Genomic DNA, 12,903 nt, shown 5'->3' on the forward strand with positions numbered 1-12,903 from the left:
GGATGGGAGCGGGGATCCCACAGGAAGCACTGGCCAGACCCTTCCCCCTTCTGCGCTGCTCCTTGGCTTTGGGGAACCGGCTCAGGACTGACCAGCAGATACCGGTGGGGCTTTTTCCCCCAGCCCGGTTCACGCCCGTTAAAAGCAGCTTGAGGGTGAGGGGACACTGTGTGACCTCGCGTGTGGCACCTCCCACCCCTGCTGGGTTCCGTGGGGCACGGATTCACCTGCACAGAGTGACAGAGTCCTGGAGGCTGGGGAGGCGCCAGCAGCTCACTCACAGGGAGCCTTCACAGGGAAAAACCATCCTCTTCCTCCTCTTCCTCCTCTTCCTCCTTCTTTGCCATCCGTCAGTGGGGATGTGAGGAAGGCGCAACGAGGAGTCCCCGGGTGTGCGGGGCAGGAGGAGGAGGACGACGATGAAGAGCAGGAGGAGGAAGGGCACGGCCAGGACCCTGGACAGGGCCGGCGGTTCAGCACCTCGGCCAGCGGCAGCGGCCCCGGGGCGGCGGCGCCTTCGCGCGGGGATTCCCCACGCGGGATCCCAGCCCCAGCCCCGGCCCGGCCCGGGGGTCCCCCCGTGGGTGACACCTGTGTCCCCCCGCTCCCGCTGCCCTCTCGGTGCCCCCCGATGCTCCGCTCGCTGCCAACACGCAGGACTCGCCCCGCGTGGGGCGGCCTCGGTGGGCGCAGCCCCCCAGCCCCAGCTCCCCTTTGTGGGGGGGGCAGCGCGGTTCGAGCCGGTTCGGGGGCGGCGCGGGGGCACCCCCGGTGCAGCCCGGGCGGGGCGGCGGGCGGCGCTGTGCCCCCACGGCCGGGGCATTGTCCGCAGCCGGAAATGCAGCCGCTGGTCACTTGCCCTTTGTCCCCGCCCGGCCCGGGGGGCGCCGGCCCCGCTCGGGGAGAGCGCATCGCGGAGGGACACGGGATCGGGCCGGGGGCGCAGGAGGACCCCAGAGCCGCCCCCTCCTCGCTCCCCCCGTCCCACCGGAGCGCGGCTCGCAGGTGGCTCCGCTCGTGGGGAGGGGGCGCGGGGAAAGGACGTGGGAGCTCCCCCCGATGTCCAGGGGTCCCACCTCCAGCCCCCCCTGCCCGGGTGTCACCTCTTCCCTTGACAGGTGGCCTCGCCCCTAAGTGCCCCAAGTGTGTGTGGGGGGGTCAACCCGCACGACCCCCCCCCTCTGCAAATCCCTCTCGGAATGTGTCGCTATTAGCGGGGGGGTTAATTGGGATCACGTGGGACGGGATGGCGGAGCAGGGCCCGGCGCCCCCCGGCCCCGCGGGTGGGTCCTGGGGGGGGGCGGGGGCTGCCATTGTCTGCGAGAATTTGGGAGCCTTTGAAAAAACCCTCCCGCTCCCTCCCACCCCTATTGTTGGAGTGAAGATGGAGTCAAACCTCTCCCGGCTCCCTCCCGGCGGGGTCTAAGCTGGGTTTTTTTTGTTGTTTTTGGGTTTTTTTTCCTCCTTTTTTTTTTTTTTTTTTTTTTTTTTTCCTTTTTTTTTTTTTTTGGCTGGCCTGATACCCTCAAAGCTGGCCGAGGAGGAGGAGGGAGGAGGCGGTAACAGCCACAACTCGGAATTTGCAAGCGAGTGTCGGGATGGGGTCTGTTTCCAACCAGCAGTTTGCAGGTTAAGTTATATTATTGTCGCAGCCCGCCTCGGCTCCGCGATTATTAATAACGACGGCAGAGCCCGGCTGGGGGGCGCAGGGCCCCCCCGAGCCCGGCCCACCCAGTCCCGCTGCGCCCCGGCAGCGCGGCCGGGCCCGCGGGCCCCTCTGCCCCGCGCAGCGCTGGGGGGCTCGCAGGGGGGGAATTATCGGGGTTTTTTCATCCCCCCTCCAGCCCCAGGATGACCCCAGAAGTTTGGGGCTGCTGGGGGCGTTTGGAGCGGGGGTGGGACGGTGCAAGGGGGGGATGCTGACGGAAGGGAGAGTTTCTCCAGCGTGGCTTGCTGGGGGCAGGGGGGTTTCGGGTTGGTATTTTGGGGGAGTTTTTCCTCCTTTTTAAAATTTTTTCTTTTAATATTTTGATTTCAGAAAAATAATTTGGCTGTTTTTTCGTTGCTCATTTGGTCTTTTTGTGTGTGTGTCTGCGATTTCTAACTTTTTTTTTTCGTTTTTAACGTTTTTGAGGGAGAAACGGATTTAGGGCTCCCACTGCACGCACGGCTGGGTCGTGCTGGCAGGAGCTGCCTTCGTTTCCTGGGGTGATCCCCATGCACACGTGGAGGCAGAGCTCGGATCTCTGCTGGTTTTTGGGGGGGGGGTTGGGGATTTTTTTTTGGAGTTTTCCAGCCTGAGCACCGCGAGCAGGACGTGAGGTTCCTGTGCGGGGTGTGCGGGGCCGGGGGCCACCCGCGGCTCCCCAGCCCCGCTGCTCAGCGGCTCCGTGGGTCTCTCGCCAGGTGCGAAGCCGGGCGAGGAGCCGGCCGGAGACTCGCCCAAGGCCGAGAGCGATTCGCAGCCGCTGCACGGCTCCGGCATCTGTAAATGGTTCAACGTCCGCATGGGCTTCGGTTTCCTCTCCATGACCGCCAAGGGCGGCGCGACCCTGGACTCGCCCGTCGATGTCTTCGTGCACCAGGTACGGGCCGGAGCCGCCCGCGGCCCGGGGAGGGAGGGGAGCACCCGGGGGATGGAGGTGGGATGGGGGTCCCGGCGCGGGCGGAAGGGCAGGACCCCCGCAGCCGGGGCTGCTCTCCGGGGACCAGCCCCGAAAGCTGATCCCGAGCGATTTCATGTTTTTCCGTCGCTGTTCCCTGAGGAGCCCCTCGGGTCGGAGCCGGGGGTGCAGGTACCCGCGGGGAGCGGGCGGGGTCACCCCGGAACCGCTCCCGGGAACCCCGAGCCCGGATGGGATGCGGGACTGGGAATTCTCCCGCTGGATCATCCCGGGACTGGGAATCTCCGCCCGCGCCCTTTGTCCCGGTCCGGGTGGCACAAAGGGTTTGTGTCCCTGCGGATCCCGTGTGACAGTGACAGTCCCGTGTGCGGACTTGCCCTCGCTGAGCGGGGAAGCCCCACGCCTGCCGGGGATCCAGGGAAGTCGTGGATTAGGAGCTGTAGTTCCTTGAGCGGGCCGGATCCCGGGGGAGGATCTGCCGGGATCCCCCCGGGGGCCGGGGGAAGGGGTTGGAGATGGTGCCCAGAGCGGGGCCAGCGCTGGAAGGGGATGAGGGGCTCTGTGCGGTGCCCCCACCTCGAGACAGCGGCTGCCGCGGGGCTGGGGGGCAGAGTGAGCACGAACGAAGGGGGCACGGGTGCTTTTGGAGCAAACACGGGGGCTTTGTGCCGTGGTTGAGAGCAGAACCACGGTGCTGGCTCAGGGGAGCCCTGGACCAGCCGCTGTCAGTGGCTGCTGCTCCTCACGGGCCCAAAGCCCCCAAACTGGGTCCATCCTGCGGGCTGGGGGTCAGGATGAACCCCTGGGCTGTGAGGAGCTCCTGGGCAGGGACTCCCGGGTTGGAGGCTCCTGGCAGGACTGCCAACCTGGCAAGAAAATGATGGCCAGGGGAGATGCAAATCCCTTCTCCCTTGGCTGTGGCATGGGCAAAGTGTCTTAGGGGGTAGGAGCGGCCAGCTGGTTTTGGAGTCAAGGGCTCCAAATCAGCCAAGGGAAAACAGATCCTGGTGTTCTCCAGAGAGCAAATGGGCCTTTGCATCTCAATGTGGCACAGCGGGACCCAGCGCTCCCGGGGAGAACCTCCCGCCCTTCCCCTGGGGTTTATTGCCCCCAGACAGTCTGGTTTCCTGATTGCTCTCCCTCACATTCCTGCAGGGGAAGAGAATTAGCTGGGGTGTCTCTGTCAGGAGCATCCCAGAGGGATCTGCAGCCTCCCGGTGCCCCCGAATTTCTAATGTCGGGGGAGCCGTGGGATCCCGGAGATTGCAGCGTTTGGGAAATACAGAGAACTCTTGGAAAAAGCGATTTAATTTGGGTGGCAGAGGGGCCAGGGGTGCGGGGAGCTGCCCTGCTGCAGCAAAGGGCTTTGCACCACCAGAAGCTTTGGGCTGATGGGGAATTCTTCTCCTCCGGGTCGGGTTTCGCCTCCTGCTCCGTTCGCTGGTGGCATAAAGTCTCAGCTCTCTGCAGGAGCAGCGGGAGATGCTCCCGGTGTCTCTCCCACTGCAGATCCTTGGAGAGGGATCAGCTCTTGCTCCCACCGCGGTCCCGCTGCTGCTGGTGGCTTGCAGAGATGTCCCGATGCTGTCCCCACCCCAAACGTCCGGGTGCTTCCCAAGAGCTCCGCTCACGGGGAGGGAGTCAGGGCTGCGAGGGCAAAAGCCACCAAGAGCCACCAAAAGCCGGGTAGCAGCGTTCAGGGCTCGGTGTGTCCTGCCCAGCACCCAGCGCCCCAAACCCGATTTGGGGCTTAACACTCCAGAGCCCCTCAAAACCCGCTCCTTCTCCTCTTCATTTACATATGTGAATGATGACCCACAGGAAGTAATTGTGGGAGAAAGAAGGGAATTGGCCTCTTTAGATCTATTAAATCACTTTATTACAGGAACCAGGTCTGAATGGCCCCTCTCTGCAGGGAGCGCGTCTCCATCTCCCTCTGCCTTTATCTGATCACAAAGAGATTAAAATCTCGGCAGGACAGGAGACTAACAGGGCTCCTTGGGGCTGCCTTTCCCTCGCATTGTGAGCTAAAAATGAGGCATTTGGGTTCAAATGCCTCCCCTGGGCACTGGAGATGGATTCATTTGGGGGCTGTGAGGAGACAGGAGGGATGAAGCAGAGGGAGCAGAGCAGATCGTCCCGGGGAGGTGAAGGAGGAACTGGGGATCTTGAGGTGACAGAAATTGGGCTGGTGATGGTGAAGACCCCAAAGGTGCAGTGGTCGCCTCGGGATGCAGCTCTCGAGGTCTGAGCATCACTTACAGGAGCGTGGAGCTGTCTGGAAAGGCAACACGGGAAGAGGGAACAGAGAAAATCAAGGCTCGGTGCCACTGCTTGGGGCTGGAGGAGCAGTGGTGACCAGCAGGGCTGGGATTTGGGGTTGGGGTCTGGTTTCAGGGGGAGCAGAGGGGAAGAGGATGTGCAGTGCCTGGAAATCGTTGCCCTCCACATCAGGGTTCTGCATTTCCAAGCGTTTCTTCAAGCCAGCAGGTTTAAATCTGTGATAAACGAAGTTAGTTGGGCTTTTTGTTCCTTCTCATGATTTTAGCAAGACATTCTGCTGGGCACTGTGGGTACCCGTGGCTGCAGGGTTTGATCAGTGGTGATTTGGTCCTGTGTGTCCTTGCGGGGGGGACACAAAGCTGTGCCCGTGATTCGAGCTGCTGGGGCTGGGATGTGGCACTTCCCGAGCGCCCGGGGGCATCGCTGGGCACATCCAGCACGGGAGGGGCTTCTGTGCCCTGGGATCCCCGGGATGGGATGGGATCCCCGGGATGGGATGGGATCCCCGGGATGGGATGGGGGGTGGAAGTGCCCTTTTAGACTCGGGTTTTGGCTGAGCCGACCTGGGCTGTCACCCACCTGTGCCTGTGCCAGCCCGTGCATGCGGCCAGGATAATAAAAATAATCATCCACGTGAGCGTGACGTGAGGTTGTAAAAAAAAAAAAAAAAAAAAAATCGTGTTTGTAGGCAGCTCCGTCCCTGACTGCAGGAAAGGCACGAGGGACAGTTTTTTTCTGTCAGGAGCAGGATCCAGCCTTTCCCTGCTGCCTGCCCCCGGGCTGGGGTGCGGGGCAGGGTCCGGGCGGGGGGTTTGGGGTGTGCAGAGCTGGGGGGCAGCGAGGGGAGGCGGAACGCGCTCGGAGCAGCTTTGGGTCGGTGCGTTGGAGCCGGGATGCTCCTGCAGGGACACGTGTGTGATATCTCGTTTTCCCCTGCCCTGAACGCAGCTCTGCAGGACCGGGGTCACCCCAGAGCTGGGCGGGAACCCCCAGAGCATCAGGGCTGCGCATCCCTGGGGAAGAGATGGTGGAATCACAGATTAGTTTGGGCTGGAAGGGACCTTTAGAGGTCATTTAGTCCAACCCCCCTGCAAGGAGCAGGGAACCCCCGCAGAGATCCCCTGGGGTAGAAATGCTCGTTGGAATCTCTGTTGGGGGGTTTTATTTTGTTGTTGTTTTTTTGGTGGAGGGAGAGGGGTGGTAGCGACTTCTTTGGTTTTGTTTATTTTGTGGGATTTTTTTTTTTTTTTTTTTTTAAATAACCGCTGGAATGAAATTGTATTGCGCTGCTTGTGCGCCGCGTCCCGATGGGAAATAGTGAAAAAGAGTGGCTTTATTCCACCCCTGAAACTCCCTCAAGACGCTCACACACACAAAAAAAAGCCTCCTGTCTCTGTCTAAAGATTAACTGATGGCCGCAGGCACATCCCTTCCCCCAGCTCCCCCTCCCTGCCCCAGGGACAGAAAACACCCTGGAATGGTCTCCTAGATAATATGGCCCAAATGAATGGGATTGCTGCGGGGATGGAGCCTGGGACGGAGCCCCTGTCCCCGCCACCCCCAATTCCAGCTCCGACCTTTCCTTTTCCCTATTCGCTTACCCCCAAGAACGAGCGGGATGGAGCTGGAATCACCGTCGGAGGACGCGCGGCTGCTTCGGGCCGTGTGCCTGTTTTAATACGGGAGCACAAAATTAATACGCAGCCACTGATCCCAATTAGCTGCCCCTGGGAAGAGCAGGAGGGTTTTGGTGGGGAAAAATACAACCAAAGGAGCTAAAAGGATTTAGGACAGGAAACTGGTGGATTAAAGTCCGAGGTAGATGCTTTTTTTTTTTTTTTTTTTTTCCTCTCCGAATTAGTATCTAGAGTTTAATTTTACTCATTTGTAGTGGAAAATTAAGAGCAAACACAGTTAATTTGGCAGGGAAATGTCTTTATTTTGATTTTAGTTGCAATCGGTAGGGGTCCTTGGGGATATTGCAGCAGATGACGCTGAGGGAGCCAGTGGAAAGCCTTGGTAATGTTTTGTTAAATGCTCTGCGCTCTCCCCGCGGGCTCCAAAGGCATCGCCCTCCTTATCTCTGCAGCAGCCCCGGGGCTGAGGCAGGACCCCCTTTCCCAAGCACATCCCCCGTTTGTGCAGGAAGAGACCGGAGGGGGGGATTCAGCTCCAAACCCTTCACCCGAGCCCAAACCCAGCACCAGCCCAGGCCCTGGAGCTGCTGGCACCGGGAAAAGATTTGCTGTGTGATGGGACAGGGAAGGGCTCTGCCTTTGGGGACAGGGACATTTCCCGGCTGGGAAGGCAAAGGGACATTTCCCTGCTGTGCCCGGGGATTTGGTCACTGCTCCGTGCTGGCAGAGCCCAATCCTGCCGAAATCTCCTCCTGGGGCTCTTTGCCATGGAGCAGTGCCCAGCTGAGGGGGGAACTGCCCTGCCAGGGCTGGGCTGTGGTGACAACCTCCAGTGGTGACAAGGGACCAGTGCCTCAAGAACCGGGCGAGTGGCAGCCCCTGCCCCCCCTGACCGTGCCAGAGCCGAGCCCTGGGGCTGGGGCTGCTCCTGCTGGGCTGAAGGTGGCCGGGACAGAGGGGGCTGGGGGCTGCCTGCACCCCCTCCCCAGGGAGGCTGAAACCAGCAGAGCAAGGCATGGGGGGGAGACAGGGACACTGCGGCTCTGGGGACAGAGGGTGGGGCTGAACGGTGGCTGTGGACAGGCTCAGCAATCCCTGCGCTGCTTTTCCTGGGGGAAACTGAGGCACGGGCAGTGCCTGCAGTGGGGCTGGGCTGCCCGAAGTGCTCAGGGCAGGGCTCAGGGCACTGCCAGCTGTGCTCCTGTCCGCATCCCAGCATCCCAGCCCTGCTCGTTCGCAGAGGGATTTCAGTTTAAAGGGCTCTGGAGAGCCGAGGTGCAGCGGCTGCTCCGCCCCAGGCCCCGCTGGACACAAAGATGATTTGATTGAGTGGCCGGGGCTGGCTGGGAATAAACGTCCCCTTGTGTCGCGCTGGGGACAATGGTGACCCCGGGGCCGGAGCCCGGCAGTTCGGGGGGCAGCGGTGGCGTTTGGGGCGCCCCCACGGTGTCATCCCTTCGGGACGGGAAATCGGGATAAATGTGGGATCTGTGGCGAGGGATTCGCCGCGTGGGAGGAAGAGGAGGGATGAAAGCACGCATGTGCGGGGAGGGGGACACCCAGTGCCGGGGGGGTGGGCAGCGCTCGGCCTCTCACGTGCTGCGGCTTTGTGCGCCGTAAATGAGCGGGGATGCGGGGATGCGGGGATGCGGGGATGCGGGGAGGGAGGGCGGGGGAGCGGGGAGGTGCCCGCTGTGATGCCCGGGGGGGCCCTGGGTGAAGCTGTGCCAGCTCTGTCTCTGTCCCCCGTGCCAGCTCTGCCCCTGTCCCCCGTGCCACTCTCCTCTGTCCCCCGTGCCAACTCTGCCCCTGTCCCCTGTGCCACTCTGCCTCTGTCCCCTGTGCCAGCTCTGCCCCTGTCCCCTGTGCCAGCTCTCCTCTGTCCCCTGTGCCACTCTGCCCCTGTCCCGATGACCGCAGGGAAATCCTCTCCTTGGGCTCCGCTCCTTTTGGGATGGCGATGCTTTGTGACCCCGAGCCCAGGGCCACCCTACACCCCCCGTACCCAAACCATCCCCCCAGGACTGACCCCGCAGCTCCCCCAAGGGAGCCGGAGCCCAAAGCCGGCAGCCAGCGGGCGAGCTGGGCACGGCGCTGCTGCCGAGGGGCTGGAGGGGGTCAGGGGGCCCGCGGCCACCCTTCCTCCCCCCGCCGGGGCCTGGAACTCCTGGAATTTGGGCAGCAGGAGCGCGGCCGCCGCCGGCCCTTTGTTCTCGCTGGCCGGTGGCTCCCGGCCCCGGCCTCCCCTGCGCTCCCCCTCATCCCCAGCATCCCCGGCTAGCTCCAATCCCCCCCCCTTCCTCTCTTTATTTTTTTGGGGGGGTGTGGGTGTGTGGAGGCCTGGGAAGGCTCCGGCTTTGTGTGTGGTGTGGGGCAGGGGCTCTGGGCCCCTTCCTTTCAGATGCAGGAGGTATGCAGCTAATTCAATGGGCTGCAGTTTGATTACCTATCTGATAACAGAGGAATGCCAGCAATGTGTGTGTTTTGGGAAGGGGGCAGGGGGGATGCGCAGGGACCACCAGCCACTCTGCAGCTCACATCAAAAGGCAGCGGCAGGGGGCGGGGGGCGGGGGGGGAGCTGGGGCACCCCAGCCTCTGTCCCCCCTCCCCGGGGAGAGGGCGTTTTCTTTGGCCTTTTGGCGGAGGGGGCTGGGGGGTGCTTGTCATCCTCACCCGCTCCTGGAAAATAAATCGCTTCCCCGTCGTGTTGTGGCAGCTTCTGCCTCATCCCTCCTCTTCCTCCGAGTGGGGGTGATGGGGCTGGGCTCTGGTAGTGGTGCCCGAGGTGTGACTGAGCTGGGGGGGCGTTGGGGTCCCCCCCTGGCACGGCTCAGCTTTATCCCGAGCTCAGGGCTGAGTGCCTGGGAGTTTTCATCCCTGCAGTGTAAACACAGCTGGGCCAGCTGGGGCTGTAAAAGCCCTGAGAGGAGCCATGGGAGGTGCTTGGCCTCGTCCCCCGGCCTCCAGGGCTGCCTCCTGTGCCGGGGAGTGATGCCCAGCCCCTCCTCACCCCCAAAACCTGGGGCTGCTGTGGGAATGGGGAAAATTCCCCATCTGGGATAGCTCCCATTGTCCAAATGCCCTCACAGAGCGGGTCAGGGCAGGGTGGGCGGCTGACTCGAGGTGCTGAGACACCTTGGGATGGGCTGAGGCACCTCTATGATGGGCTGGTGCTCTGAGCACGGAGTTCCTGCTGGGCTGGGGGTGGGCAGCAGTGTTTGGTCACCCTGGGGGTTTTCCAGGGGCAGCTGGTGCTGGCACTGCCCTGGGTGGGCAGAGGTGGCTGTGAGACTCTGCCATGTCCTTGTTGTCATTTGGGACCTCAGAGCTTGGGGTCTGGCTCTCCCTTTAGGCAGCAGGGGCAGGGCAGAGGGCAAAGGAGGATCTTTGGCCACTGTGGATCCCATCCCAGAAGCCAAGGGGATGCAGGGCATGGGGGTGGCTTGGCCCAGCTCTGTCCCACTCTGAGCCAGACCCCCAGGCACAGAAAGGGAGGGGAAAAGCAGCACAAAAAAAGGGTCTCAAGGGCTGTTCCTCCAGCCCTGCTGTGTTCCCACTTCTCTCGTTCTCACGGACATCCTGCAAGACCCGCCAAGAAAAATTCACTCCCATAACCCAACAACTCCATTTCTTCCCTCTCTGCTTTTACGCGGGGCGTTTCCTGGGGACATTTGGAGCAGAGATGGGAGCAGGGCGCGCCTGCCTGTCCCGGGCAGCGCTCACACGGGGGCTGGGTGCGGGAAGAATGGGAGAGCACGGCCCACGTGATGGGAGCTCCCGGGCCATGAATGGGGAGATGCTCCATTCATAAACGCAGGGTCGTGCTGCCGCCGCGCAGGCGTTGGGAATCCCCGGCCGGCAGCAGCTGCTCCTCCCTCTGCCCGCAAATTCCCTTCAATTCCCTGCTCATGCTCGTTTTGGATCTGCTAGCAGAGCTGCAGGAATGCCGAGCTGGAATTGCTGAGCTGGAATTGCAGAGGATGCTCACGGCACAGGGGGTTGAAGATTGAGAGCTGCCTCACCCAGCTCTGTCCCTTAGGGATTTGTTCTGCTAAAATGGGCAGAGCCCCTGGAAGTGGAGTGGGTTTTCCTGTCCCCTCACAATCCCTCTCCCCAGCCTGGGTTTTTCCTGGCTCCCCTGCTTTGATTGTGTGGTGATAACCGATGTGGTGTTCCTGGAAGGAATGGGAGAAGCTCCCAGCAGCGATAATCCTGTGCCAAATGGCTGCTTAATTAATTATTGCAGGCACTTACAGGGCTTGAGCTGAGGTGAGCTGTGCTGAGGGGGCCAGCAGTGCCAGCCTCCATCCCCAGGGTTCATATTGTGCAAAGCCTCGAGATTCTTTTTCATTTAAAAGAAAAAAATCAAACCCGAGGCATAGGCAGAGGGGACATCTGCACTCTTGTGCCACAGGGGCTTTGTGCTGTGCCTGCAGAACCCCCCAGCTCTGTGCTGACCCCATCCTCTCTCTCCCTGTGCCCCCCAGAGCAAGCTCCACATGGAGGGGTTCCGCAGCCTGAAGGAGGGCGAAGCTGTCGAGTTCACCTTCAAGAAATCATCCAAAGGTTTGGAGTCCATTCGAGTGACCGGCCCCGGGGGCGTCTTCTGCATCGGCAGCGACAGGAGGCCCAAAGGGAAGAGCCTCCAGAAGCGCAGATCCAAAGGAGACCGGTGAGGGTGGGGCGGGGCCGGGGCTGAGCCTGCAGGCACCGGGGGCTGCACGGGCTGGGCTGGGCAGGGACCCCAGGGCACCCCAGGGATGGGCAGTGACCCCCAGGGCTGGGCAGAGTGCACTGGGATGGGCAGGGACCCCTGGGCACCCCGGGATGGGCAGGGTGCACTGGGATGGGCAGGGACCCCTAGGATGGGAGAGCAGCTTCCTGCAGTGGATAATGAGCAGCAGCTGCAGCTCGGTGGGGAAAGGGCAGGGGAGCAGCAGGGAGGGGCAGGGGTCAGGGACACCCCGGGCAGAGCTCCCCTGGCCCAGGGAGCCCTGCTGTGCTGCGGGAATGCTGTCCTAGAGAAGCCATTCCTTGTGGGAAGGAAGTGGCAGGACATCCTGACAGCAGTGGGATGGGAGCTCTGGGGCAAGTTTCTGGCCAGTCCTTCATCCCTCCTCTGCCATCCTCTCCATCCCCCCTGCCTGGGCATGCCTCATCCCAGTTTTCCCAGTGGATGCTGTCCACCCCACTCAGTTGTTCTCATAAACAGGTTTTTTGATTAATCAGAACGGAATTGTGAAGGAAGAGGAAACAGAAAAGGGTTGTGGCCGTCCTACACGAATGCAGGATTTAAAATGGACACAAGGCAGCTCCCTCTGCTCCAGTGGGAGGGTGGCACCCATGGGATGAGTGCTGAAGGCACAGCCCTGTGAAAGCCACCCTTGGGGCTGTCCCCACACGGTGGCAGCTGGGGATGTGAGTTGTTCCTTTGCCTGCTCCTGGGGCAGTGTAACCCCTGGGCTGGACACACAGGAGCCAGGACACCGATGGAGCCACAGGTGGAGGGGGGTTCTTGGTGGAACCCCCAAGATCCTGATTTTGTCCCCGTGTGTGGCTTTGCTGCCATCTCCTGGGTACCAGCAGCACCACTGAGCCCCAACTGGCTGTGCTGGAGCTGGGGCTCTGCAAGGACCAACCCTGGGGGCACCACTTGCCCCAAAAGCCGAGCCCAGCTCTGGCTAAGAAGCCAGCTGGGTCCTGGGCATAGCCACAGCATCCTCCCACCTCAGTTTATTCCCCCTCCCCTCACACAGGTGCTACAACTGCGGCGGGCTGGACCACCACGCCAAGGAGTGCAAGCTGCCCCCCCAGCCCAAGAAGTGCCACTTCTGCCAGAGCATCAGCCACATGGTGGCCAACTGCCCCCTGAAGGCACAGCAGTCGCCCAGCTCGCAGGGAAAGCCCGGCTACTTCCGAGAGGAGGAGGACATGCACGGCTCAGCCCTCCTCCCCGAGAGCCGGGAATGATGGTGGGTGGCAGGGACAGGGGCTTCCACCGGGAGGAAAGGCTTGGGCAAGGCAAGGGCAGCGCTGGGGAGGGCAGTGCTGGCAGCGGGGACCTGGTGTCCCTGCACAGACCTGTGCCCAGGCTGGGAAAAGCCCTGATAGCATCAGGATGGCTGGTTCTAAAACAGGGGAAGGCAGCACCCAACACACTTCATCCTGCTAAAAAACCCAAAAATATTTGATTAATCTTTATTCTTTTCCTAAGTTAAGCCGGGCAGGCGTGTCTTGGGGAGGAGGAGCAGAGGGGCAGCATCCCTGGGAGGAGCTCATGGCTCCTTGTTCTCCTGAGCTGCGGCCAGGCTGAGCTGCAGGAGCTGGGAGGGAGGCTGAGGGACAGGGAAAGGGAAAGG

General features: G+C 61.9%; 1 protein-coding gene across 1 annotated transcript; it reads left to right on the top strand.

The window, feature by feature from the left end:
* Window positions 1–1,598: 1,598 nt before the first annotated feature.
* LIN28A (lin-28 homolog A) lies at window positions 1,599–12,514 on the top strand. The gene is made up of 4 exons (XM_056509243.1): window positions 1,599–1,629; window positions 2,407–2,585; window positions 11,032–11,216; window positions 12,301–12,514. Exons 1-4 carry the CDS (start codon window positions 1,599–1,601, stop codon window positions 12,512–12,514), a joined length of 609 nt encoding a protein of 202 aa, XP_056365218.1.
* The last annotated feature ends 389 nt before the right edge of the window (window positions 12,515–12,903 follow it).

The sequence above is a fragment of the Oenanthe melanoleuca genome, chromosome 23, assembly GCF_029582105.1.
Source record: "Oenanthe melanoleuca isolate GR-GAL-2019-014 chromosome 23, OMel1.0, whole genome shotgun sequence".
In the NCBI taxonomy this organism is placed as follows: domain Eukaryota; kingdom Metazoa; phylum Chordata; class Aves; order Passeriformes; family Muscicapidae; genus Oenanthe; species Oenanthe melanoleuca.

What these genes read in the sequence shown, in the direction of transcription:
- LIN28A (XM_056509243.1), top strand. Translation starts at nt 1,599, where the DNA reads ATGGGGTCTGTTTCCAACCAGCAGTTTGCAG. An exon ending in TCGATGTCTTCGTGCACCAG is followed by an intron (nt 2,586 to 11,031) that starts GTACGGGCCGGA and finishes TGTGCCCCCCAG; the next exon opens with AGCAAGCTCCACATGGAGGG. An exon ending in CGCAGATCCAAAGGAGACCG is followed by an intron (nt 11,217 to 12,300) that starts GTGAGGGTGGGG and finishes CCCCTCACACAG; the next exon opens with GTGCTACAACTGCGGCGGGC.